General features: G+C 47.2%; 1 protein-coding gene across 1 annotated transcript; it reads left to right on the top strand.

Annotated features, from left to right (window-relative positions):
* The first annotated feature begins 637 nt into the window (after positions 1-637).
* On the top strand, positions 638-17,317 carry UBE2S (ubiquitin conjugating enzyme E2 S). Its single transcript, XM_083162543.1, has 4 exons — positions 638-1,133; positions 4,107-4,254; positions 13,986-14,176; positions 16,805-17,317. The coding sequence occupies exons 1-4, from the start codon at positions 1,131-1,133 to the stop codon at positions 17,096-17,098; spliced, it is 636 nt and encodes a 211-aa protein (XP_083018669.1). The 5' UTR covers positions 638-1,130; the 3' UTR covers positions 17,099-17,317.
* Positions 17,318-20,504: the final 3,187 nt, after the last annotated feature.

Raw genomic sequence — 20,504 nt, 5'->3', positions numbered from 1 at the left:
AGAATTTTTGTATATTTTATATGTATTTTTGACCCCACCGCACGCCACTGCTAGGCGCAGTTTGGGAACCACTGCCCTAGTGGATGACAGCCTTTTACATGCATTTACATACAGCCTAGCACCTCTACAATATAAATCAGGACTGTCCATTAGTTTATTGTATTGACATAAAATGAATGCCTGCAATTGTTACTGTGAGCACAATATTAGAGGGCAGAGAGAGAGAGGTAGCAAACCTTCTAAACAGGACACATGGAAAAAAGTTGTCATAGCAACCAATCAGCTTCTAGCTATCATTTATCTAGCACATTGTACAAAATCGTACCTAGAATTTAATTGGTTGCTACAGGCAACTTCTCCACTATCTTCAGAGCTTATGGAACATCTCCCTATAATCATTACAGTCAATGTCCCTGGCACGCTGCCACTTCCTATCTCGTTTTAAACTGGTTGCTGGAGAGACCAGACCGAGCCGAAACCAAAGCAGCGCAACGTTACGTAACCTCACTACTACGCTATGACGAGCCGAGACGAACACCTACGTAGCCGCCGCATCCGCTCTCTCCCGGACTAGCGTCACTTTGTTACATTCAAACCAGCCAACCGGCGACCCTCTTGCACTAGTCACACGCCTGCCCTCCTATTTGCCCTGCGTTAATTGGACGAGGCACCTGCCAGTCACAGGAAAGGCACGCTGACGGGGAACGAGACGTTGAGCGCCCACGAGATTGGTCTTTTTGCGTGCCGAAGGGGAGGCTGTGATTGGTCCGGTAGATCCAGTTTGAGTGGGCGTGTTTAGCAGGAGACGAAGGTTATATGAAGGGGTGTCGGTGGGCCGTCTGGGCTTACTGCCGGGGGAGCCGCAGCTAGGAAAGGTGGCCTGGGTGTTGGAGGAACGGGCAAGGAGTATAAGAGAGGGCGTCGCGCAGCAACAGGAGCGTTCCCTAGACCGGCGTACATAACAGCTAGGCCCGAGCCCCCGTGTCGCGCAATCAGCGTCACATCCTCCGATATCTGTGGTTGTAGATGCCCAGGCCTGCCTCATACTGGTGATCGCCATAGTCCAGCCGACATCCTCCCCCCCGGTGTAACGCTGATCTCCGGCGTGCCAGAGAGGACCGCACAGAGGCATGGTGAGGATTGCAGTGCTGTGGCCTTCTCTTGTCTGTCACTGTCCCCATATTGTGTTATGGCTGTGCATGTAGCCTCCATGTGTGTTGGGGTACTCCTCTGCTATCAAATGCCTCATTTATATGTATATCTGACTACTCGAACAGCTGTCCTATATATTTGTATGTGATATATATATACTCTAACAATTTCCCCATTTACAGTGTCTCTATGTATATATATCCAATGCACAATACTTCCTCATCCTTGTGGCCACCGCTTACGCTACGAAACTTACGTAGCAGCATCACCTCCCTCGCGGTCTCGCTTCTCTCGAATCGCTTCTGGTTCGGTGGCACGCTTCGCTCGCTACAACTTTACTGAAGGTAATACATGGTGGCGTGGGCACTGGAGGCTTGTGTCAAAAATCCTTATGTATTGGTTCAGTAGTGGCTAATGTAACTGGCATAGCAGTGGCCGCAAAGATGAGGAAGTACCCACTGCACTCCTTTTAAAAGCAGTCTCTATATATAGTCTCATATAGATCTCTAAGGCTAGTCCTATATAAGTAGGTCTTTACATACAGTATATATCAAGAGTACTCATCTAACAGCTGTCCTATAAATCTATATATATATATATATATGCCGATGCATACCTCCCAACTTTTGTAGCTCAGCAGTCGGGACGCTGCTGCGCCGAAGGCGCGTCAAAATTTTGCCGCTATGGGGGCATGACCCAGAGGCTCTGTGAGCCTCTAGCCATGCCCCCCGCTGCTTAGCAGCTGACAGGGGGGACTCCCAACAGCCCACCCCACACCACGGGACACTGCCGCCCGCGGGTGGGACAGCGGGACAGGCCCTGACAATCGGGACTGTTGGGAGGTATGCGATGTTTAGTGTGTGTGTATATGTATATATATTCTGCTGAAGCCTGTCCTGAGTATTTACATATAGCTGGAATGTTAGATAACCATTTCAGTCATCCCAATGGAGGTATTCCAGGCAGCGGTCAGGTAAGTATTCTGGCGCCAGCAGTCAGGAGGGATGCTATAGTCTGTTGTGGCTGCCATCATTTGTTCTGCCAACATGCTGAACACATCCTATATATCCAACATGGTCTTCTGCTAATAACTCCCATATGTATGAATGTGTTGAACACAGATTATCCAGCATCGTCTGTTTCAGCACTGAGACGGGTTACCAAATTTGCTGGATTATTGGTGATACCGTTTTAAAGCACTGTCACACTGCAGCCTGGCTCTCAGCTCTGCCACACCACAAGCTTGTCTCCGGCTCACAGAATTCCACCTTCCACAGCATGCATTGGTCCCTGCAGCGCGACCTGTCCTGCATCCCAATGCCCTCCCTCTGCCCTCGCCACTACTAAGCCCTACCGCAGTCCCCTCTTGTCTAAAAACCGAACAATAAGAACTTCCCCCCCCCCCCCGGCACCTGATGGGTCCGGACCATCGTTTGCCGGAAAATCTGTGGTGTACCTGTATATATTTCTATAATACCCCTTTTACACTTGCAAAGATATCCCGGGTTTTTGCACATGAACGCACATTAAACTGGGAATTAGCTCAGTGTGAAAGGGTCTTGACCCGGGTACCCAGGATTGGGTGCACTGGACTTTAAAAAAGCAGCTGATTGGAGCTTTCTTGGGCTCACAAATGCTGATGTCATGTTTCAGAGCCCTGGAGTCCATTTCTAATGACATGCATATGTATTTGCAGGGATTTCCCAGGATTAGTGTGAATGGTGCTGTCCCGGGTCGATCCCAGGTCTGAGTGCCTTGTGAAAGGGTACATTCCTGGGTAGAGTCCCGGGAAGCATCCGCTAACATTCCTGGGTATGACCCGGCTCTGTGAGTATGAAAGGGGTATAAGTAGCTAAACTAGGCCAGTGAGTGACCTGTCCTGTTGTCATCCCATAGGGTAAGTGTTTAATTTATGTCTGTTGTTTCTAGATTTATAGAACTAATCTTATCGCTCGTCCATTGTCTATAATGTATTTAGCTGTGTTATCGACACAAGGTTCTTTCTATTCCTTGAGTGATTTTCTCTGGCTGACAGAGCAGGCCCGCCTTAGGTGTGAACCAGTAAAGTTCTTTAGGTATGACTTCTAGATGTTACAATTTGCATATTAATGAGGGTTATGAATGGAAGTATGACGAATGAGGAAGTGAGTAAATGGCTTATGGCAGTGGTTCCCAAACTGTGCCGTGGCTCCCAGGGGTGCCTTGGGACACTTGCAGGGGTGCCACAGGTTGGTGGTCCAGGACATTTCAAATTATTTATGATCAATTATTTATGGACAAAACCAGCGCTGGTCGCTGCCAATCATAAAATGTGTACAAACAGAAGCAAATCCTTCCCTTTAACGCAAAACTGAACCGAAGGATCACATATAAACACAATCTACTGAATTTTATATTTAGTTTTGTACCCTCAATCACCCAATTAAGCAATGTTTTCCTAGCTCTCAATTGATTTCCCTACCTTAATGTCTTAGACCTAAGTAAAGCTCTGCACACTGAGATTTTGGCTAGCATATCAAGTTAGTCAAAGTTGCAAAATACATAGTAACATTGGTCAACAGTGACTGAGCTGAGGCAGTCACCTCTGTAAGTTCACCAGGTCCCAGTGACTGTCAGTCCATCCATGAATAGATTAGATATGTTCCGTTATGATCTGAATGTTTCAACGTAAATGTTTATCCGAATGGAGCACAGCTGTAGTAAAGAGCATCAGTGAGCACAGCATTTTAGTCAGATGCTAAAGATGTGTTGAACCAGAGAATGAATTTGATTGGACACATGGTCACTCCGACTCTAGAACAGGATAGAGATGTGGGTTTTCATAGTAGTTTGGTACCACAGTGCCTTTTGCCTTTAGTGCTACAATAGTTTCAGCGACCTTACAATGTCTTTACACATTCTCTGATATGTTGGTGGCCACATATTTAACAATCGCTTTCCTTGTCTATTTGCAGAATTCAAACGTTGAAAACTTGCCCCCACACATAATAAGGCAGGTTTACAAAGAGGTCTCCACTTTGACGTCCGACCCTCCAGAAGGAATAAAGATCATTCCAAATGAAGAGGATATAACAGATGTACAAGTTAGCATTGAAGGCCCGGGTGTGTATAAAATGCTTTCATATCCTCTATATAGATGTCTAGTTTCCGTGAGTCTCCGAAACACTGCCAGCTGCTATCAGTGACACTACATCTCACACATGCACAAACACAGAAGGTAGCAGACTAGCTTTCGAAGCTTTTGCTTCGAGCGGGCTTACTGGTATCCTTCTATATTGTGTAGGAACACCCCTTCACTGAATACATAGAGCAATATCATGTATGTTAAGTTGCCATCCTTAAAGAAAAACTGGTAAAATGTAGCTATAGGGCGGTATTCAATTTGTGCCAATACTTTTGACAGACGGAAATATTGGCAAACATCTATCCAATCTCCATGGTTTACTTCGTATTACCCCTCCTTTACATGCACCTGAATGGTATTACTATACGTATTACCCCTCCTTTACATGCACCTGAATGGTATTACTATACTAATTGAGCACTTGCTACTATCAGTATTGTACCTATCCAATCTCGCCAATTTCTACCCCGCGCAGATTTAACTTTTCAAAATAGTTGAATTTGCTTTGTCGTAAATGGCCGATCGATTAGCGAACCTGCGGCCTTTTTCGGCAAAATACACGTGGATCGGTTAGTTTTTCCATCGATCCGTGTTTCTGACCGTCTGAGATTAAGGGGGTATGCAATCCGAGATCAGGGCTGTCGATCCCTCCCGACAGCTATGATCCTGACCCGTTTGCGGTTTGACCATCGGCAGGCTTCAATGTCCCGCTTGCTGACGACTAAAATGGCCGTGGGCTGTTGATCTGCGGCTGGGATTTTGACAATCCACGGCTATTATTGGCAGAACGGGCCCGACAGCTTCTAAAGTCGGGCTTGTTCTGCCGTGATCCCTCTTCAATGCTGTCACTAAAGACAGAGGCAAGGACACAGATGCCAACTGTAGAGGGAACGCCACAGAGCTTAGTGTGCTAGATATCAGCACCATGAATATATAGCGGATTGGACACACTATAATTTATAAAACAAGTTATTTGGTGTTTCACACATCAGAACATCATTGCAGAAATGTAAATCTTAATGTGCAACTGAGCCACACACTGTCTATAAGGACACTAACCGCAGCAATAAAATAGCAAGTCCTAGTTAAATTTTGTCACCCAATAAACAGTGAAGCTCATTGTATTGTCTTAATCCAATATAGGAAGACAATCATTCTGCAGTGTCAAAAAGCCACAGCTCTGATACATTGTATAAATATAAACACTTTGTATAAATAAAAGACAGTGTCTCAATTGTTACATACTGTATGAGTAACACTAGCTGCTGTGACAATATTCAGTAACTTGACGGTGATAGAGACTGCTATAAATTCTTTTAATATAGGAAGGATATCCTAATTAACATAACAGGGGATTAACCAATAAAAAGTACATGTCAACTGTTAGTTTCCACATCTCATTTTTTAATCACAATTTCTTATTTCTCTTTTGCACATCTTCACTATTGTCTTATTCAAGAGGGTGTAATGAGTACACCTCTTTAATTAAAACTATAAAAGTAAAATTTTAAGAATTTGTGAATTATCAGTTGGACGTGATCTAGAGATATTTTCTCTATCATTCTTATGGGATACAGGGAGTCGTTCATAACGATGGGGAAAAGAGCTTATCCGAAGGAGACAGGCACATATAAAAATTTATACAGGGTGTACTGGCTCCTCCCCTCTGCTCCCCTCCCTCTAGCTTCAGTTTGAGAACTGTGCCTCAGGAGAAGCACGCATCAGGAAGAGCTCCAGAGAGTTTTTCTTATGTTTTATTTTCTTTATTATTTTGGGGCTGCTGTTTGGACTTAACAGCAGTCCTGCGTCGTGGGAGACTAGGGGAAGGGTTCAGCTGCTGGCCACTTCAAGGTACCGAGCTGTCCCTGCCACAGGACCACCGTCCTGAGTGGGTGATGTTACCGCGGGCATTGCGCTGCAGCGCGCACACCCCTGGCACGCCGCACACCCCTAGTCCAGTCTGAAGACGTCAGTGGTGAGTATTACCCCGGGGTCCCCCGCCGTGGGGTCCCCGGGTTATTGTGCGGCAAGATGGCGGCGGTATGGCGGTGCCCTGCACAGGGACCGCGTAACCCCCTGCCTACACTGAGACAGGGTACAGTTCCTGTTTTGTCCAGGGCAGTTACCAAAGAGGATTTGGACATTCCCCAATGTCAGTCTCAGTATAAAACGCAGGTAAGCTCTGGCGCCATTACGCTGGGCGGAGCTTACCCAGAGTGAGACCAGCTCTGTGAGGGCGCCAAAACCTGCTTCCTGCTTCTTCCCTGGCTGCTGGAAACGCCATTATACTGCTCCAGACACTCCTCAGCGGTGTGGATCAGAGGGAATCTGCTTGCAGAGACAGCTTCAGGTTTTCAGCGCTTGTGCACTTGCCTGCTTACACTGTAAAGTACTGTTATTGATTACTGTACTGTATTACCAGCTCTTCTAATCGGAGAGCTAAGGTTATCAGGTGTATTGGTCTCCTCCATTATCCTCTGTACACCACCCCACTGGCTTGTTAAGCTGTACAGATCAGATAAGGCTACACATAGTATTTATCTGGTTAATTTCACACTGCATATCCACTGTGTGTGCGTGCTGTGTGAGGGGAGACTGTTTGTTTGTCACAATGGTGAGGAAACTTACATGTATGGTGTGCAGTGATAAGTTTGTGCCAGCATCTTCATCACAGGTTACTTGTGAGCCATGCATGTCCCCTCAAAGTACTGGGGTCCCCCCACAACTAACTGGGCAGCAAAGTAGCACACAGGACAGCTCACAGGAGCCAGCCTGGGCTACAGGTATAAAGACCATGCTTGAAACTGTGACTACACAGTTAACTGCTACTGCAGCACAGACCCAGAGAGTACAAAGGGAGCTGGCTATCCTCTCTGCCAGAGTGGATGTAATTACCCCCACCCCTGGGGATACTCGTAAGAGAAAGGCCCCCTCTCAAACCCCTGATTCCGGGGCTGACGATGGGGATGATGATGATGATGTGGAGGATGCAGACGCAGGTGATGACGAGCCTGATGCTTCACAGTCACTACTGCGGGGCACAGAGCCATTGATTATGGCAATCAGGGAGGTGTTGGACCTTCCCTTGGCTGAATCCACAGCAGGGGATGCCTTCTTTGCTACTCAGAAAAAGCAACAGGTAGTTTTCCCTGAGCAGGCTGACCTGGAAAGTACATTCAAGTCAGCGTGGAATAACCCAGAAATGAGGTTTAAAGTGGCTAAAAAGTTTAAGTCCACGTTTCCCTTTGAACCTGAGGGACGTAAGGTGTGGGAGGAGCCACCAGAGGTTGATTCTTCTGTGTCTCGCTTAGCCAAAAAGATGGTACTCCCAGTACCAGGGTCGTCTTCATTAAAAGACACCACAGACAGAAAGGTTGAAAACACTTTGAAGTCCATTTTTACTGCTAGTGGCGCGTGTCAGCGTCCTGTATTAGCTAGTTGCTATATGGCCAAGTCCATATACACGTGGGCCTCCCAGATCCAGGAAGGTCTTCTGGGCGACATGACAGTAGCACAGGTGTCTGAGAAATTACACCATATTCAGGACACTGCTAAAGTTCTGTGTGAAGCGCAGAAGGAGTTAGGAGCCATTAACGGCCGTAACTCAGCCATGGCAGTGTCAGGGCGCAGGTCCCTCTGGCTCCGGCAGTGGGTAGCTGACGCTGACTCCAAAAGGAGTGTAGAAAGCCTCCCCTTCACAGGTGGCAGGTTATTTGGGAGTGATTTAGACGATTTAATCTCTAAAGCCACGGCGGGAAAGTCCACTTTCCTACCATCCACTCCACAGGCGCCGAAGCGTCCTTTTCAGGCTCACTCCCAGCAGTCCTTTCGGGCAAGTAAATTCCGCCCTAAAGCCAGAGGTGGTTCAAACGCTGCTAGAGGCTCCCGTGGTAAATTCAGGAAGCCATCCGCTTCAGCCACCGCAGAGCGGCCATCCGGGGCAGCTGCAGGGAAACCAGCAGCATGACGGTGGGGCTCCACCATTAGCTCCGGCAGAGGTGGGAGCCAGACTGGCGTTCTTCGGCCAGGTTTGGGAAGCCTCGTGCCTCAATTCTTGGGTGCAGGCTCTTATTACGCACGGCTACAAGCTGGAGTTTGCAGTTCAGCCACCTCAGAGGTTCTTCAAATCAGGCCTCCCAGCGTCCCCAGAGGACCAAGTGGTGTTGCAGCAAGCAATCCAAAAGCTGGTACAGGCCAAGGTAATAACCAGGGTCCCTCCCCTAGAGAGGGGGCAGGGTTATTACTCGAACCTATTTGTAGTTCCGAAACCGGACGGGTCAGTACGCCCAATTCTGAACTTAAAGTCCCTGAATCCCTTCTTGAAAGTAACCAAATTCAAGATGGAGTCCTTGCGGGCCGTGATAGCGGCACTGGAGGAGGGGGAGTTCTTGGCGTCCTTAGATGTGAAGGACGCCTACCTTCACATCCCAATATGGCCCCCTCATCAGAAATATCTGAGGTTTGCGCTGCTAAACGAGCATTATCAGTTTCGCGCACTGCCATTCGGCTTGTCCTCAGCCCCACGCATATTCACCAAGGTGATGGCGGAGATGATGGTGGTCTTAAGAAAAAAGGGTATCTGTGTGATACCATACTTGGACGACCTGTTAGTAAAGGCGCGGTCGCCACAGGAACTACAGACAGCCTTACAAGTTACCATACAGACCCTGTCGGGCCATGGTTGGCTCCTGAATCTGGCAAAGTCTTCTCTGATCCCTTCACAGAGACTCCAGTTCCTGGGCATGGTGATGGACACAGCTCTCATGAGTGTCCCTGCCACAGGACAAGGTGTTGGACATCCAGCGGCTGGTCACAGACTTGTTAAGGACCCCCCAGGTGACGGTGCACCAGTGCATTGTCCTATTGGGAAAGATGGTCGCCTCTTTCGAGGCTCTCCAATTCGGGAGGTTTCACAGCAGGATTTTCCAGCTCGATCTCCTAGGGAAGTGGTCCGGTTCACACCACCAGATGCACCGGCGTATTGCGTTGTCATCTCGGACCAGACTGTCACAACAGTGGTGGCTCCACACGCCCAACCTGCTGGCAGGGCGTCGGATTGGCATCCAGGATTGGGTCTTAGTCACCACGGATGCAAGCCTCACGGGATGGGGGGCAGTGACCATGGGTCAGTCCTTTCAGGGCAAGTGGACCCTATGGGAAACACGCCTCCATATCAACAGCCTGGAGTTACGTGCTGTGTATTACGCACTTCTGAAGGCGGGCCCTCTCCTCAGCGGTCAGGCGGTCCGTATACAATCAGACAACGCCACCACTGTGGCATTCCTGAACAGACAGGGCGGGACCAAGAGCAGGCCCTGTATGAGGGAAGCATCGAAGATCCTGTCCTGGGCAGAGAGTCATTGCCAAGCGCTCTCGGCCATTTTCATACCCGGGGTGGACAACTGGGAAGCAGACTTCCTCAGTCGCCACGAGCTCCACCCCGGGGAATGGAGTCTACACCACCAGGTATTCAATTCTCTGGTGGCTCGGTGGGGGACCCCACTGGTAGACTTGATGGCATCAAGAAACAACTGGAAAGTATCCAGGTACTTCTCGAGGGCAAGAGACCCTCAGGCAGAAGGAGTGGACGCCCTCTCCATACCGTGGACGTTCAACAGCCTGGTCTATGTCTTCCCACCGATCCCCCTAGTGGCTCGGGTGCTAAGGAAGATAAGAAGAGACGGAACCGAGGTGATTCTGGTGGCCCCAGACTGGCCACGAAGAACGTGGTACCCGGAACTTCTAAGTCTGCAAAGGGACTCGTGGCGCCTACCCCTGCAAAGAGATCTACTCATGCAAGGACCGTGCGTCTTCCAGGCCTTGGAACAGCTGCGTTTGACGGCCTGGAAGTTGAACGGCAGATCCTGACTCAGAAGGGGTTTCACACTTCGGTCATCAGAACTGACAAGTGCAAGGAAACCGGTAACAGCTGCACATTACCACCATATCTGGAAAAGATATGTGGGTTGGTGCGAACAGGGAAAGTTTTCTCCATCAGAGTTCAAACTTGAAAGATTTCTTAGCTTTCTTCAAGCTGGTCTGGATCTCGGCCTACGCCTAGGCTCTTTGAAGGTGCAGCTATCTGCGTTATCAGTTTTCTTCCAGAGGAAACTGGCTAATATTCCTGAAGTGCAGACATTTCTGCAAGGAGTATTGCATATACAGCCTCCTTTTGTGGCCCCTACTCCACCGTGGGACTTGGATGTTGTGCTGAAGTTCCTTAAATCCTCCTGGTTTGAGCCCTTGGAGGAAATTGACCTTAAATATTTAACCTGGAAGACAGTGGTCTTACTGGCCCTAGCTTCGGCTAGGAGGGTCTCGGAGCTAGGGGCGTTGACTTGCAAGAGTCCTTATTTGATATTCTTTGAGGACAGGGCAGAATTACGCACTAACCCGCGTTTTCTGCCCAAAGTGGTGTCTGCGTTCCATGTGAACCAGCCAATTGTGGTTCCTGCTGGTGGGCCTCATTCTGAGGTGCCGACGTCCTTGGACGTAGTAAGGATTCTCCGTGTCTACATCAGGAGAACAGCAAGGATTCGAAAAACTGATGGACTTTTCGTCCTCTATGACGCCCAAAAGATTGGACGTCCTGCTTCCAAGCAGTCTATTGCACGATGGATATGTGCAACCATTAAACAGGCTTATGCGGTAGCAAAGCTGCCTATGCCTGTTGGGGTGAAAGCTCACTCTACTCGTTCCGTGGGGACATCCTGGGCGGCTGCCCGAGGAGTTTCGGCCTTACAATTGTGTAGAGCAGCCACATGGTCTGGCCAACACACTTTTGTCAAATTTTATAAGTTTGATGCTCTGGCCACTGAGGATACTCAGTTTGGGCAAGCGGTGCGGCGGCAATAGGTTCCGCACAATCCCGCCCGTTCTGATATCTTTGGTATATCCCCATCGTTATGAACGACTCCCTGTATCCTATAAGAATGATAGAGAAAATAGGATTTTAATACCTACCGGTAAATCCTTTTCTCAAAGTTCTTATGGGATACAGGGCACCCGCCTCTGTGCGGAGGTTTGCCTTGCTCACTTTGGCCCTTATTCTGATCGGTGCGGCCGGAGCCGCATATGCGGCTCCGACCGCACCAGACGAATCCCCGCCTTCCATACGGATCGCCACGGCCGTCCGTACGCGGCCATGTGGCGATCCGCATGATTGTGGACGGGGATACGCCTCCTCCATGGTGGGAGCAGCCCCTGCATTCGATGGTCGCCGAACATCGAATGCAGGGCCGCACGCTCCACCAGGTCCCGCAACACAAGACCACACGGACACTTGTCCGTGTGAAATCTTGTATGGGGGCGGGCAGCTGACATCCGGCGATGTCAGATGCCCGCCCTGTACCCACGCGTCATAGCCTCATTAGCATGCGTACGCCCCGCGTTTGCATGGGAACGCCCATGAAACGCGGGGCGTATGCATATGCAAATGAGGCTTCGTAGCCCCTCACGCCCCTATCCACCCCCTTTGCGGCGGACAAAATACGTGTACGGCGATTTCGGCTGCACATGCGCAGAGTGGCCTCTGCACATGCGCAGACCGAAAACATCGGCGGAACGGCCGCATGCGGCCGTTACCGCTTCAACCAGAATAAGGGCCTTTGTGAGATATGGACCAATACTGGGTCCTTCTGCTACCCTTCTAGTTCCTGGTGGACATAGGGTGTAGGTTACCTAGGTAACTTAATCTTACATAGTGTACCTTAAAGGTCCACGAGTGTAAATTGTCACTTAGGTGATAATTCTATACATTGTTCCAGTTGGAACACAGTTCAAAATAGTTGTCATGTTGACATGTTCTTAGGCCCTTAGACTTCCCAGGTTATGGGGTTGCTAATGTGGTCTGTTATGTTGAATGTTGGGTGTGCTGGATGAATCTCACCACGGTAAATATACACATATTCCTCTCATATTGTTCTTCTCCTTCGGCACAGTTCACTTAACTGAAGCTAGAGGGAGGGGAGCAGAGGGGAGGAGCCAGTACACCCTGTATAAATTTTTATATGTGCCTGTCTCCTTCGGATAAGCTCTTTTCCCCATCGTTATGAACGACTCCCTGTATCCCATAAGAACTTCGAGAAAAGGATTTACCGGTAGGTATTAAAATCCTATTTTCAGAGTGCACCCCAAATTTCTCCATCTTTTTTTCCCTTCTCTTAAGCCCCGTACACACGGGGGAGATATATTGCTCAGTTTCTCCTTTTCATCTGCGACCAGAGATGCCGCAGAGGTAATCAGCTGGTCGAAGGAGCAAGCTCCTGCGACCAGCGGTTATAACAGGGCTGAAAACGGGAGTGCGCACCCGGCGACTTATCGCTGGGGCACACTCCTATCACTGGCAATATGGTCGCCAGCGACCATATTTCCAGCGATTTCAGCCCATATTGCCACCGTGTGTACACAGCTTAACTGACTCAATGTCCCACCTGACGACCACCGAAAATGGGTTTGGATTGTTGATCTGCGGCAGGGATTTTGACAATCCATGACCGTTCTTCTAAAGTTGGGCTTGTTCTGCCCTGATCCCTCTTCAAGGTTGTCACTAAAGACAGCATTGAATAGGGCCCCGCCGCTATTTCCCCTGTCGGAAATAGCGGTGGGACATTGCATACCCCCCTACATATCTGTTGTCGAATTGCTTGATATTTTAGATTGTCAGATGTTCTGGAAGTTGGAAAAAAGATTGACTACCCACCTTGGCTTTATTCATATATTTTTTGAAAGATACAGTACTTTCCTATTACAAAGTCTGCTTGTTATCTGGTTATTTTTAGACCTTTATTGCCTAAAAGAACGATCTGATACCATTTAGACTTGTGCAGAGCCAACATAAACAGGACATGCGCTTGTAACCTGCGGACAATAAAAAGCACATTAGCCCAATGGCAGACAATTTATCAAATGGCTGTAATATAACGGCAATTAATATCCTTAAGGGGCATAAGGACATGTGGTGGTAGCGGTGCAGGAGAGGGAAGGCAGGGATCTGATCTGCATGGTTAAGTGGGAGAGCACATGGAGTTATTCAAAAGGCTAAAGAGAAAGTGACTGCTGCAAGAGTGTATTGTAAGAGTCAGGATCCATGAATTTCTTGGTAATACCAAGTGAGTCATTCTTCTGAGACCAGAGACTTTATATGGTGCAGGTGACCTCCAAAGACATTTTACAGATATCTTGCAGCGTTCATAGTGTTTAAGGAGTGATTTCTTTAATTGCAACATAAGTGGAGTTGATGAGACCAGGGCACCAACATTTTGGGATATGAGGAAGCCCTGTTATTTTCTCCTGTCTGTCCCAGTATCTCGCACCAGAAACCAAATGTTAGGGACTTCCACCAAATATGTAGTGTAGATCCCATGGGCCTGTCTACATGTCCAATAGAGGACAGACAAGTTAAGGATCATCTGTTTGTGAAGTCAGAGAAAAATGATTCATTTTAAATAGGCTATTAATAAATGCTGCTGTAGCACCGATGTGCATGACTAACATAAGAGCATTGCTAGTGAAATACCACGGCTAATGGTCCGTTTTTAAAATGTGACTTGCTAACTGATAGGTGTAGTTTCCTACTGGTACAGCTACGTGTGTTGTACTGAATGTCACTGATAAGCAATAGGTTCTTGCTTGCAATGTCTCCCAGTACATTTATCGTGATTGGAACGACGTACAGCCTTTAATAGTTGTTCTTGAATCTCATTTGCAGAGGGCACCCCATACGCCGGAGGGATTTTCAGAATGAAATTAATCTTGGGCAAAGATTTTCCAGCAGCCCCTCCCAAAGGCTACTTCCTTACCAAAATCTTTCATCCAAATGTTAGTACGAATGGAGAAATCTGTGTCAATGTATTAAAGAAAGATTGGAAGGCTGAGCTGGGTATTAGACACGTGTTACTGGTGAGTACCAAAATGATCTCTGGGAAGTCATGAAAGCGGTCAATTTCCTCTTCACTGTAGTAATTTATATAGCGCACGTGTTCCGTAATGCCTTACAGGGAATATTTGAATCAGTCACACAAGTTCCCTGTCCCATTAGAGCTTACACTCCTTATTCCTTTTAAAAGGGACACTAGGGTTAATTCTTTGTCTGAAGCCAGTAAACCTATGTATATTTTTTGAGTGAATGAAACGAAGCAAACGTGCAAACATTGTTACAACACAAACTGATATACGAGCTTACTGTTCCTTCTAGGATCTGGCCAGGGCGGAGCTGTATGGTGGCAGCATAAATGGGGGCTGCACCTAACCCGCCAATACAATTGGGGGTAGGACCAGGATGCTGACCTGACCATAGTGGGGCAGGCCCAGCCGCCCCTATCGCCAAAGGAACCGTAGTAACACTGGTTCTGAGTTGTAGATATAAAGGCTGCTGGTCTGGATCCAAATAGTGGTGCAAAGTGGCAGGTAGGTGTCCAAATGCACTGATGCGTTTCGCTGTAACCAGGCACAGCTTTGTGTATCATGGTTCTGCTAGTGGGGCAGGGCACATTGTGCCCTTTTAAAACCAGGCACTACACCAACCATAATATGTTTATCAAAATAAAATAATTTCATCATTTTATTTTCATACTATTTACAGTTGGAGCCTGCCTCATTCTGCTCGCGATAGAATCGCCAGCTGCCAGGAGGGGGGTGCGCGCCCTGTTCTGATGGAGCTCTCTGTTGCCACCCCCTAACCCTGCCCGTCTCCCTGAAGCAGAGACGGGCAGGGTTTCTGTACCCCGCCACCGAGTGACTGATGCGTTTCTTTTTGCCTTTGGTAGGATTTCAGGATTTTTTTTTGAGTCATTTTTATTAGTTTTTAAATAATACAAAACCTAGAGAAGCAAGTCAGAGCATATATAGTAATACAATACACACATTGAGCATACAATAATCCAGTGTAGTAGATATCACATACAAATATATAACCAAATTTGTAGCATAGTACAATATCGCCCTCAGAGGATAGACAAAATAGTATAAAACCCGAAGGCGCCATTCGAGTAAAATAAAGATTGGCAGGGGTATTGCTGAAATGGTACAGCACAGCATTAAAGTGTGTAAGTGCAGCCTCTCCGCTACATATAAAAAAGGGGGTAGCAGATTTATACCATAATGAAAAGCTCATCTTGCCACAAACTACATCCTAAATATGGAAGTAAACCTCCCTAACAAGCCAATAAATCCAAAATTAACCACCCCATAACCCCCCCCCCCACCCCCACCCAGGATCCCAGGATTTATTGTTTTTCAATCCTGGGATTGAAAATGAATGGCCTGGGATTGGCATCACTAGTTATGACTGCTCACGCACTATGTAGTGGACACTGTCCTATACATGCTTTGGTATTTACAAGTGATCTGGCTGTGTTGAGATGAGGAAAATTGTGTGCTATATAACCAAATGCTAATGAAATATTTTTATTTTTAAGGCGCCATAAGTGGTACGCAGCGCTGTACATATAGAACACATTACACCAGTACAGGGGACACGGAACTAGACGTAACACCATTAAAGCACAATTCTTAGTACACAATACAGCTGAGATATAGGGAAGTGAATGACAATAGATGCGGGTATAGATTGTAGGTAAGAGGGCTGTAATTGGAATGCAGGAAGGGTGCTGTGAGAACAGGAGGGATGGAGGACCCTGCTCTAAGGAGATTAGTCTAGAGGGAAAGGGAGGCAGAGAGGTGCAGGTAAGGAGACCTGAAGGCAAGAAGTGAGCATGGTCAGGACACGAGGCAGCAGGTAGAGAATGGGCATATATATTATTATAATTTTATTTATAAGGCGCCACAAGTGTTTCGCAGCGGCGTACAAAGGAACAATACAGGGAGACAAAACTTGGCATAACATTGAATAAATAACAAAAATACAGTACAAATAAAGAGTGCCACAGTTCAATACACATTACAGCTTAAATGTAAGTAGTGAGGACCCAATCAACATACAACTAGAGGCTTGAGGCCAATGATGGAGATGAGTATGAAGATGTGGTCACTGAGTGTTTGAGTATGGGAGAGCTGTGAGTGAAATGTGAAGAGAAGTGGGCTTTGACAACAGGAGGGAAGAGGGCCTATACAGGTATATAGTAGAGGTATAACAGTGGGGGCAACAGGAAGAAAATATAAGAGTAAACTAGTGGCATAAATAGCAGTATTAATGTGTACAGATGTGTCCACTTAATTCTTTGCAGGAAGTCTTATGCATTGTGGCGTGTGACTTGTGAGCTTTCTTCGGCCATGCATTTGCTCACACCAGCAATCCATACAACTAACGTGAAACTGAGAGGATGCAGGTTAGCCCTGCATAGCGCTCTTGTAATACATACGCATTGCAGCACCTTTATATATAGACACCTGTAATCACTGCTATAAAAGCTTGGCAAAGTCATACATCAAGGCAGGTATACCGTTTATGGAATTTAAAGGGCTGTCACAACATGGACACCTGCTGATCATATTTTTGCACACACTAGGAATGGAAGCTTATTAAATAATGGAATGTGATTCACTAACATTTGTATTTTTTTTCCTAAGACAATAAAGTGTTTGTTGATTCACCCGAACCCAGAGTCAGCACTGAATGAAGAGGCTGGTCGCCTCTTACTGGAGAACTATGAAGAGTATGCGTCCCGTGCAAGACTTATGACCGAAATTCATGCCCAGAATTCCACATTAAGGGGCAAGGATCCTACAGACCCCTGCTCCTCTGCATCAGCAACAGTGGGTTTTGGTGACGGACCCATGGCCAAGAAACATGCCGGGGACCGGGAAAAGAAGCTAGCAGCAAAAAAGAAGACAGATAAAAAGAGAGCCTTAAGACGACTTTAAATGGATAAAATAAACATTCGAGGGTGCAGGGAAGTTTCGTGTTCAATGGAGGGAACTTGGTGGGGGGGGACCGAGGAGTTTTTTGGGGGTTAATGAATTCATATCCTTTTTTTTTTTTTCCCCCAGTTTTCTTTTTTTTAAGACCCGCTTTTGTTATAGTTTTTCCAATCTAAGTTATTTAAATTATGAATCTATTAAAATACTTTTTTCATAAAGAAACTCTGAATTTTGTTAGGCAAGTATTGTACCGTAATGTCCCAGGCACATAGGCTGTTTTGTATGCATTCGACCAATTGTATAACTTAAAAATGTATTTCTATGGGGTGAAATTTGGGTGTTATCAGTGTGCAGGTATGGGACCGGATTCTCTAATGCTGCTTTCCCACTGCAGAAACAGGTAAAGACCCGGTATTGTTAAATGGGACTTTAAAACGGGTTTGAGCCTGAAGCCCCTTACCACTGCATGTTGTAAACGGTATATTACTGGTTAATTACGTTTTTTGTACCCTTCACATTGAACCCTTTTTGAAAGGTATAGAAATGGTAATTCACCAGTAATATACCACCCATCCCCTGGTACCTGTTAGCTGGTAACCCCCTCCCCTGGTACCTGGCGGCAATCCATCCGGGGGGGGGGGGTGTTAGGATCTTAAATACAGTTTTAGACACTTTCCCACTGCCAAAAAAGGTCTTAAACGGGTAAAACACTGCTTTTTACCCCTTTAACAAGCACTGGTATTTGTTAAAGGGGTAAAGCAACCTGGAGCTTTCCCACTGCAGCTCTACTTTAAAAGGGCTAAAAAAAACCTGCAAATTACAGTTTAAGAGCTGCAGTGGGAAAGGGGTATAAGCTTCAAAAGTGATAAAATGGAGTGATACAGCCAGCCAATCAGCTCCTGTCTGACATTTTTCAAACAGTCTGTTGTGACATGGCAGGTAGGAGCTGATTGGCTGGCTGTTTATCACTCCATTTTATCACTATTGAAGCAAAAGGTGCGTACACACGGGGGAGATATATTGCTCAGCAATATACTGCTCAGTTTCTCCTTTTCATCAGCGACCAGAGATGGTCGCTGATTAAGGGGAACATCTGCCGGCGGTGCCTGTGAGGGAATCAGCTGGTCGCAGGAGCAAGCTCCTGCGACCAGTGATTAGAATGGGGCTGAAACCGGGAGCGCCCACCCGGCGATTTATCGCTGGGGCACACTCCCATCACTGGCAATATGGTCGCCAGCGACCATATTCCCAGCAATTTCAGCCCCTATAGCCCCCGTGTGTACACAGCTTTAGAGAATCTGGCCTATGGTCTCTCTGCGGCAAACAGCCAAGCCAATTGACTTCTCCACTGAGTGGCACTGTGAACTTACCAAACTTTTCTCTACCATCCATAATCAGAGTAACTTATCCAATTTATCAAGATGCCATTGTGTATTACATTTGGATGAATAATACCTCTGGATACTTTAACCCCTAGAGTGGTAGGTTTTGCTGAGGCAGGAGAATTTGATCAGGGCAGGTTTGTTCTGCCCCAGCATAACCCACCACAGAGCTGTGGGCCCCTGTCATTACCCCTCCCACCTGTTGTTCCCTCATCTCTGCTATGGTGCTAATACGCCGGAGCTTCCAAGCCCTGTTGCTGCCCCAGCCGCGGTTCATAACAGGTGGTAGGCTCAGGGATGTTCGGCTCAAGAGATCTCGGGCGCCCGAAATCCGAGGGCTATAAGCCCAACCAACACACTATGGACTTCTACGGCTGAATTATGTTTTATATACTCAGAACTGGTGAATGAAATCGCCTAAACTGGAGCGCTATTTAACAGAAAATATCTACCCAACCTATTTGGATAGTGCTTCTTTTTGGGGGACTTAAGCCACATACGCACTATACTAGGTTGTGTCACCGATTATGAACACACACTGAGCAGGATCCTCAACTAAATCATTCAGTGGAGTCAGCGGGATCCGCTGAACGTGCAGCTCATTTGCTATATAGCCAAATTGACCCGCATGTACAGCAGACAGCGAGGCTCGTTGAAGCGTGGGAGCACGCATGGTTAATCATATTGAGTGCACACTAGAACAGGAATGGGGAACCTTTGGCCCTACAGCTGTTGAACTATACATCCCAGATACAGATTTGGCTATACAAGAACTGTTGCAGGGCATGCTGGGATATGTAGTTAAACAACTGGAGGGCAAAAGGTTCCCCATCCCTGCACTTTTGCTATTAGACAATGCTTAAGTGGTTGCAAGGTGTGCTGGGTTATGTATTTTCATTTTGGCTGAAGCCACAGGTTGCTCTACGCTTTGTCTCCAATTGTTCTTCTACACTTTGAGGCTAATCCATTCCTCTTATTAGGAAGCTGCAGTCCTGCTGATAGCGTCAGCCACGCAGATCACAGCGTCCCAGCAGTGGTTGCATATATGTTGACAATCGACCACCTATGGTCTTGCAGAAATTGTTACAGGAAAGGAGACGGGGACGCCAAGTTTTCTGTGTACGGGATCATGGGCTGTGGTCCGACAACCCAAAATATGTTTGTGATGCTCCTGCATTTCTGCTGCCAGTCCATGTTACCTCCCCCAAACAAATTAATTCTGAGTGGTACCTCTAAGGCAGGGGTGGGGAACCTCCGGCCGCGGGCCGTAAACTGCCAGTTTGTTTGTCCCGTCCCGGCCGCCTGCTCGGGAGACAAGGAAGGGGTGACGCGGGTGGGAGTGCGTTATTGTGAGAGGCGTACAGCAGCAGCAGTCTCTTCATGCTGTTATTTAGTGGCAGCCGGAGCATGGGATGGGGGAAGCACGGAGCTTTTGAAGGTGCTCATTTTTTATATGGCACCCGAAGGATTTTATCAATTTCAAAATTGCCCTTTGGTAGGAGAAAGGGTCCCCACCCCTGCTCTAAGGTATATAATAGTGTAAATATCAGCAAAGTGTACAAACCTGAATCCAGCCCACTGTTGTGTTGGACTTTGCTATCTTGTTGACAACTAAACAAAGGGTAATGAGGCCTTTTCTTCATCCCAATGAATTTCAGATGCAGTATAATGCTGACGTATCTTCAGGCCAAGCAGCAGTACCATATGTGGCGCCTTTTCATGATTAGTGTGAAAGCACTGATTGCCTGGCATATGTCTAGGTTATCAAAAACTGTCCTCAGTCCCCCACAACAGTGCGAGTGTGGGTAATTAGAGAGACAGTCAATAGGTCCACATGCAAAAGGTTGATAGGACTTTTATTTTTTGACGTCTAAAGGCCTCAATACACTATGCAATTTGGGCAAGATTCTAGGGGATCGGGCTGAGAAATGGGGTGAAATTGCGTAGTGTATGACATCCGATCTGATCTGATGCGCGGCCCCGTGCACATCGGATCAGATCTGGAGGTTGGACGGTCTCCACATAAG

The sequence above is a fragment of the Crinia signifera genome, chromosome 19 (genome assembly GCF_055691185.1).
Source record: "Crinia signifera chromosome 19, ASM5569118v1, whole genome shotgun sequence".
Taxonomy (NCBI): Eukaryota; Metazoa; Chordata; class Amphibia; order Anura; family Myobatrachidae; genus Crinia; species Crinia signifera.
This window is presented reverse-complemented; position numbering and strand designations above follow the sequence as displayed.

What these genes read in the sequence shown, in the direction of transcription:
- UBE2S (XM_083162543.1), top strand. An exon ending in AGTTAGCATTGAAGGCCCGG is followed by an intron (nt 4,255 to 13,985) that starts GTGTGTATAAAA and finishes TCTCATTTGCAG; the next exon opens with AGGGCACCCCATACGCCGGA. An exon ending in GTATTAGACACGTGTTACTG is followed by an intron (nt 14,177 to 16,804) that starts GTGAGTACCAAA and finishes TTTTTTCCTAAG; the next exon opens with ACAATAAAGTGTTTGTTGAT.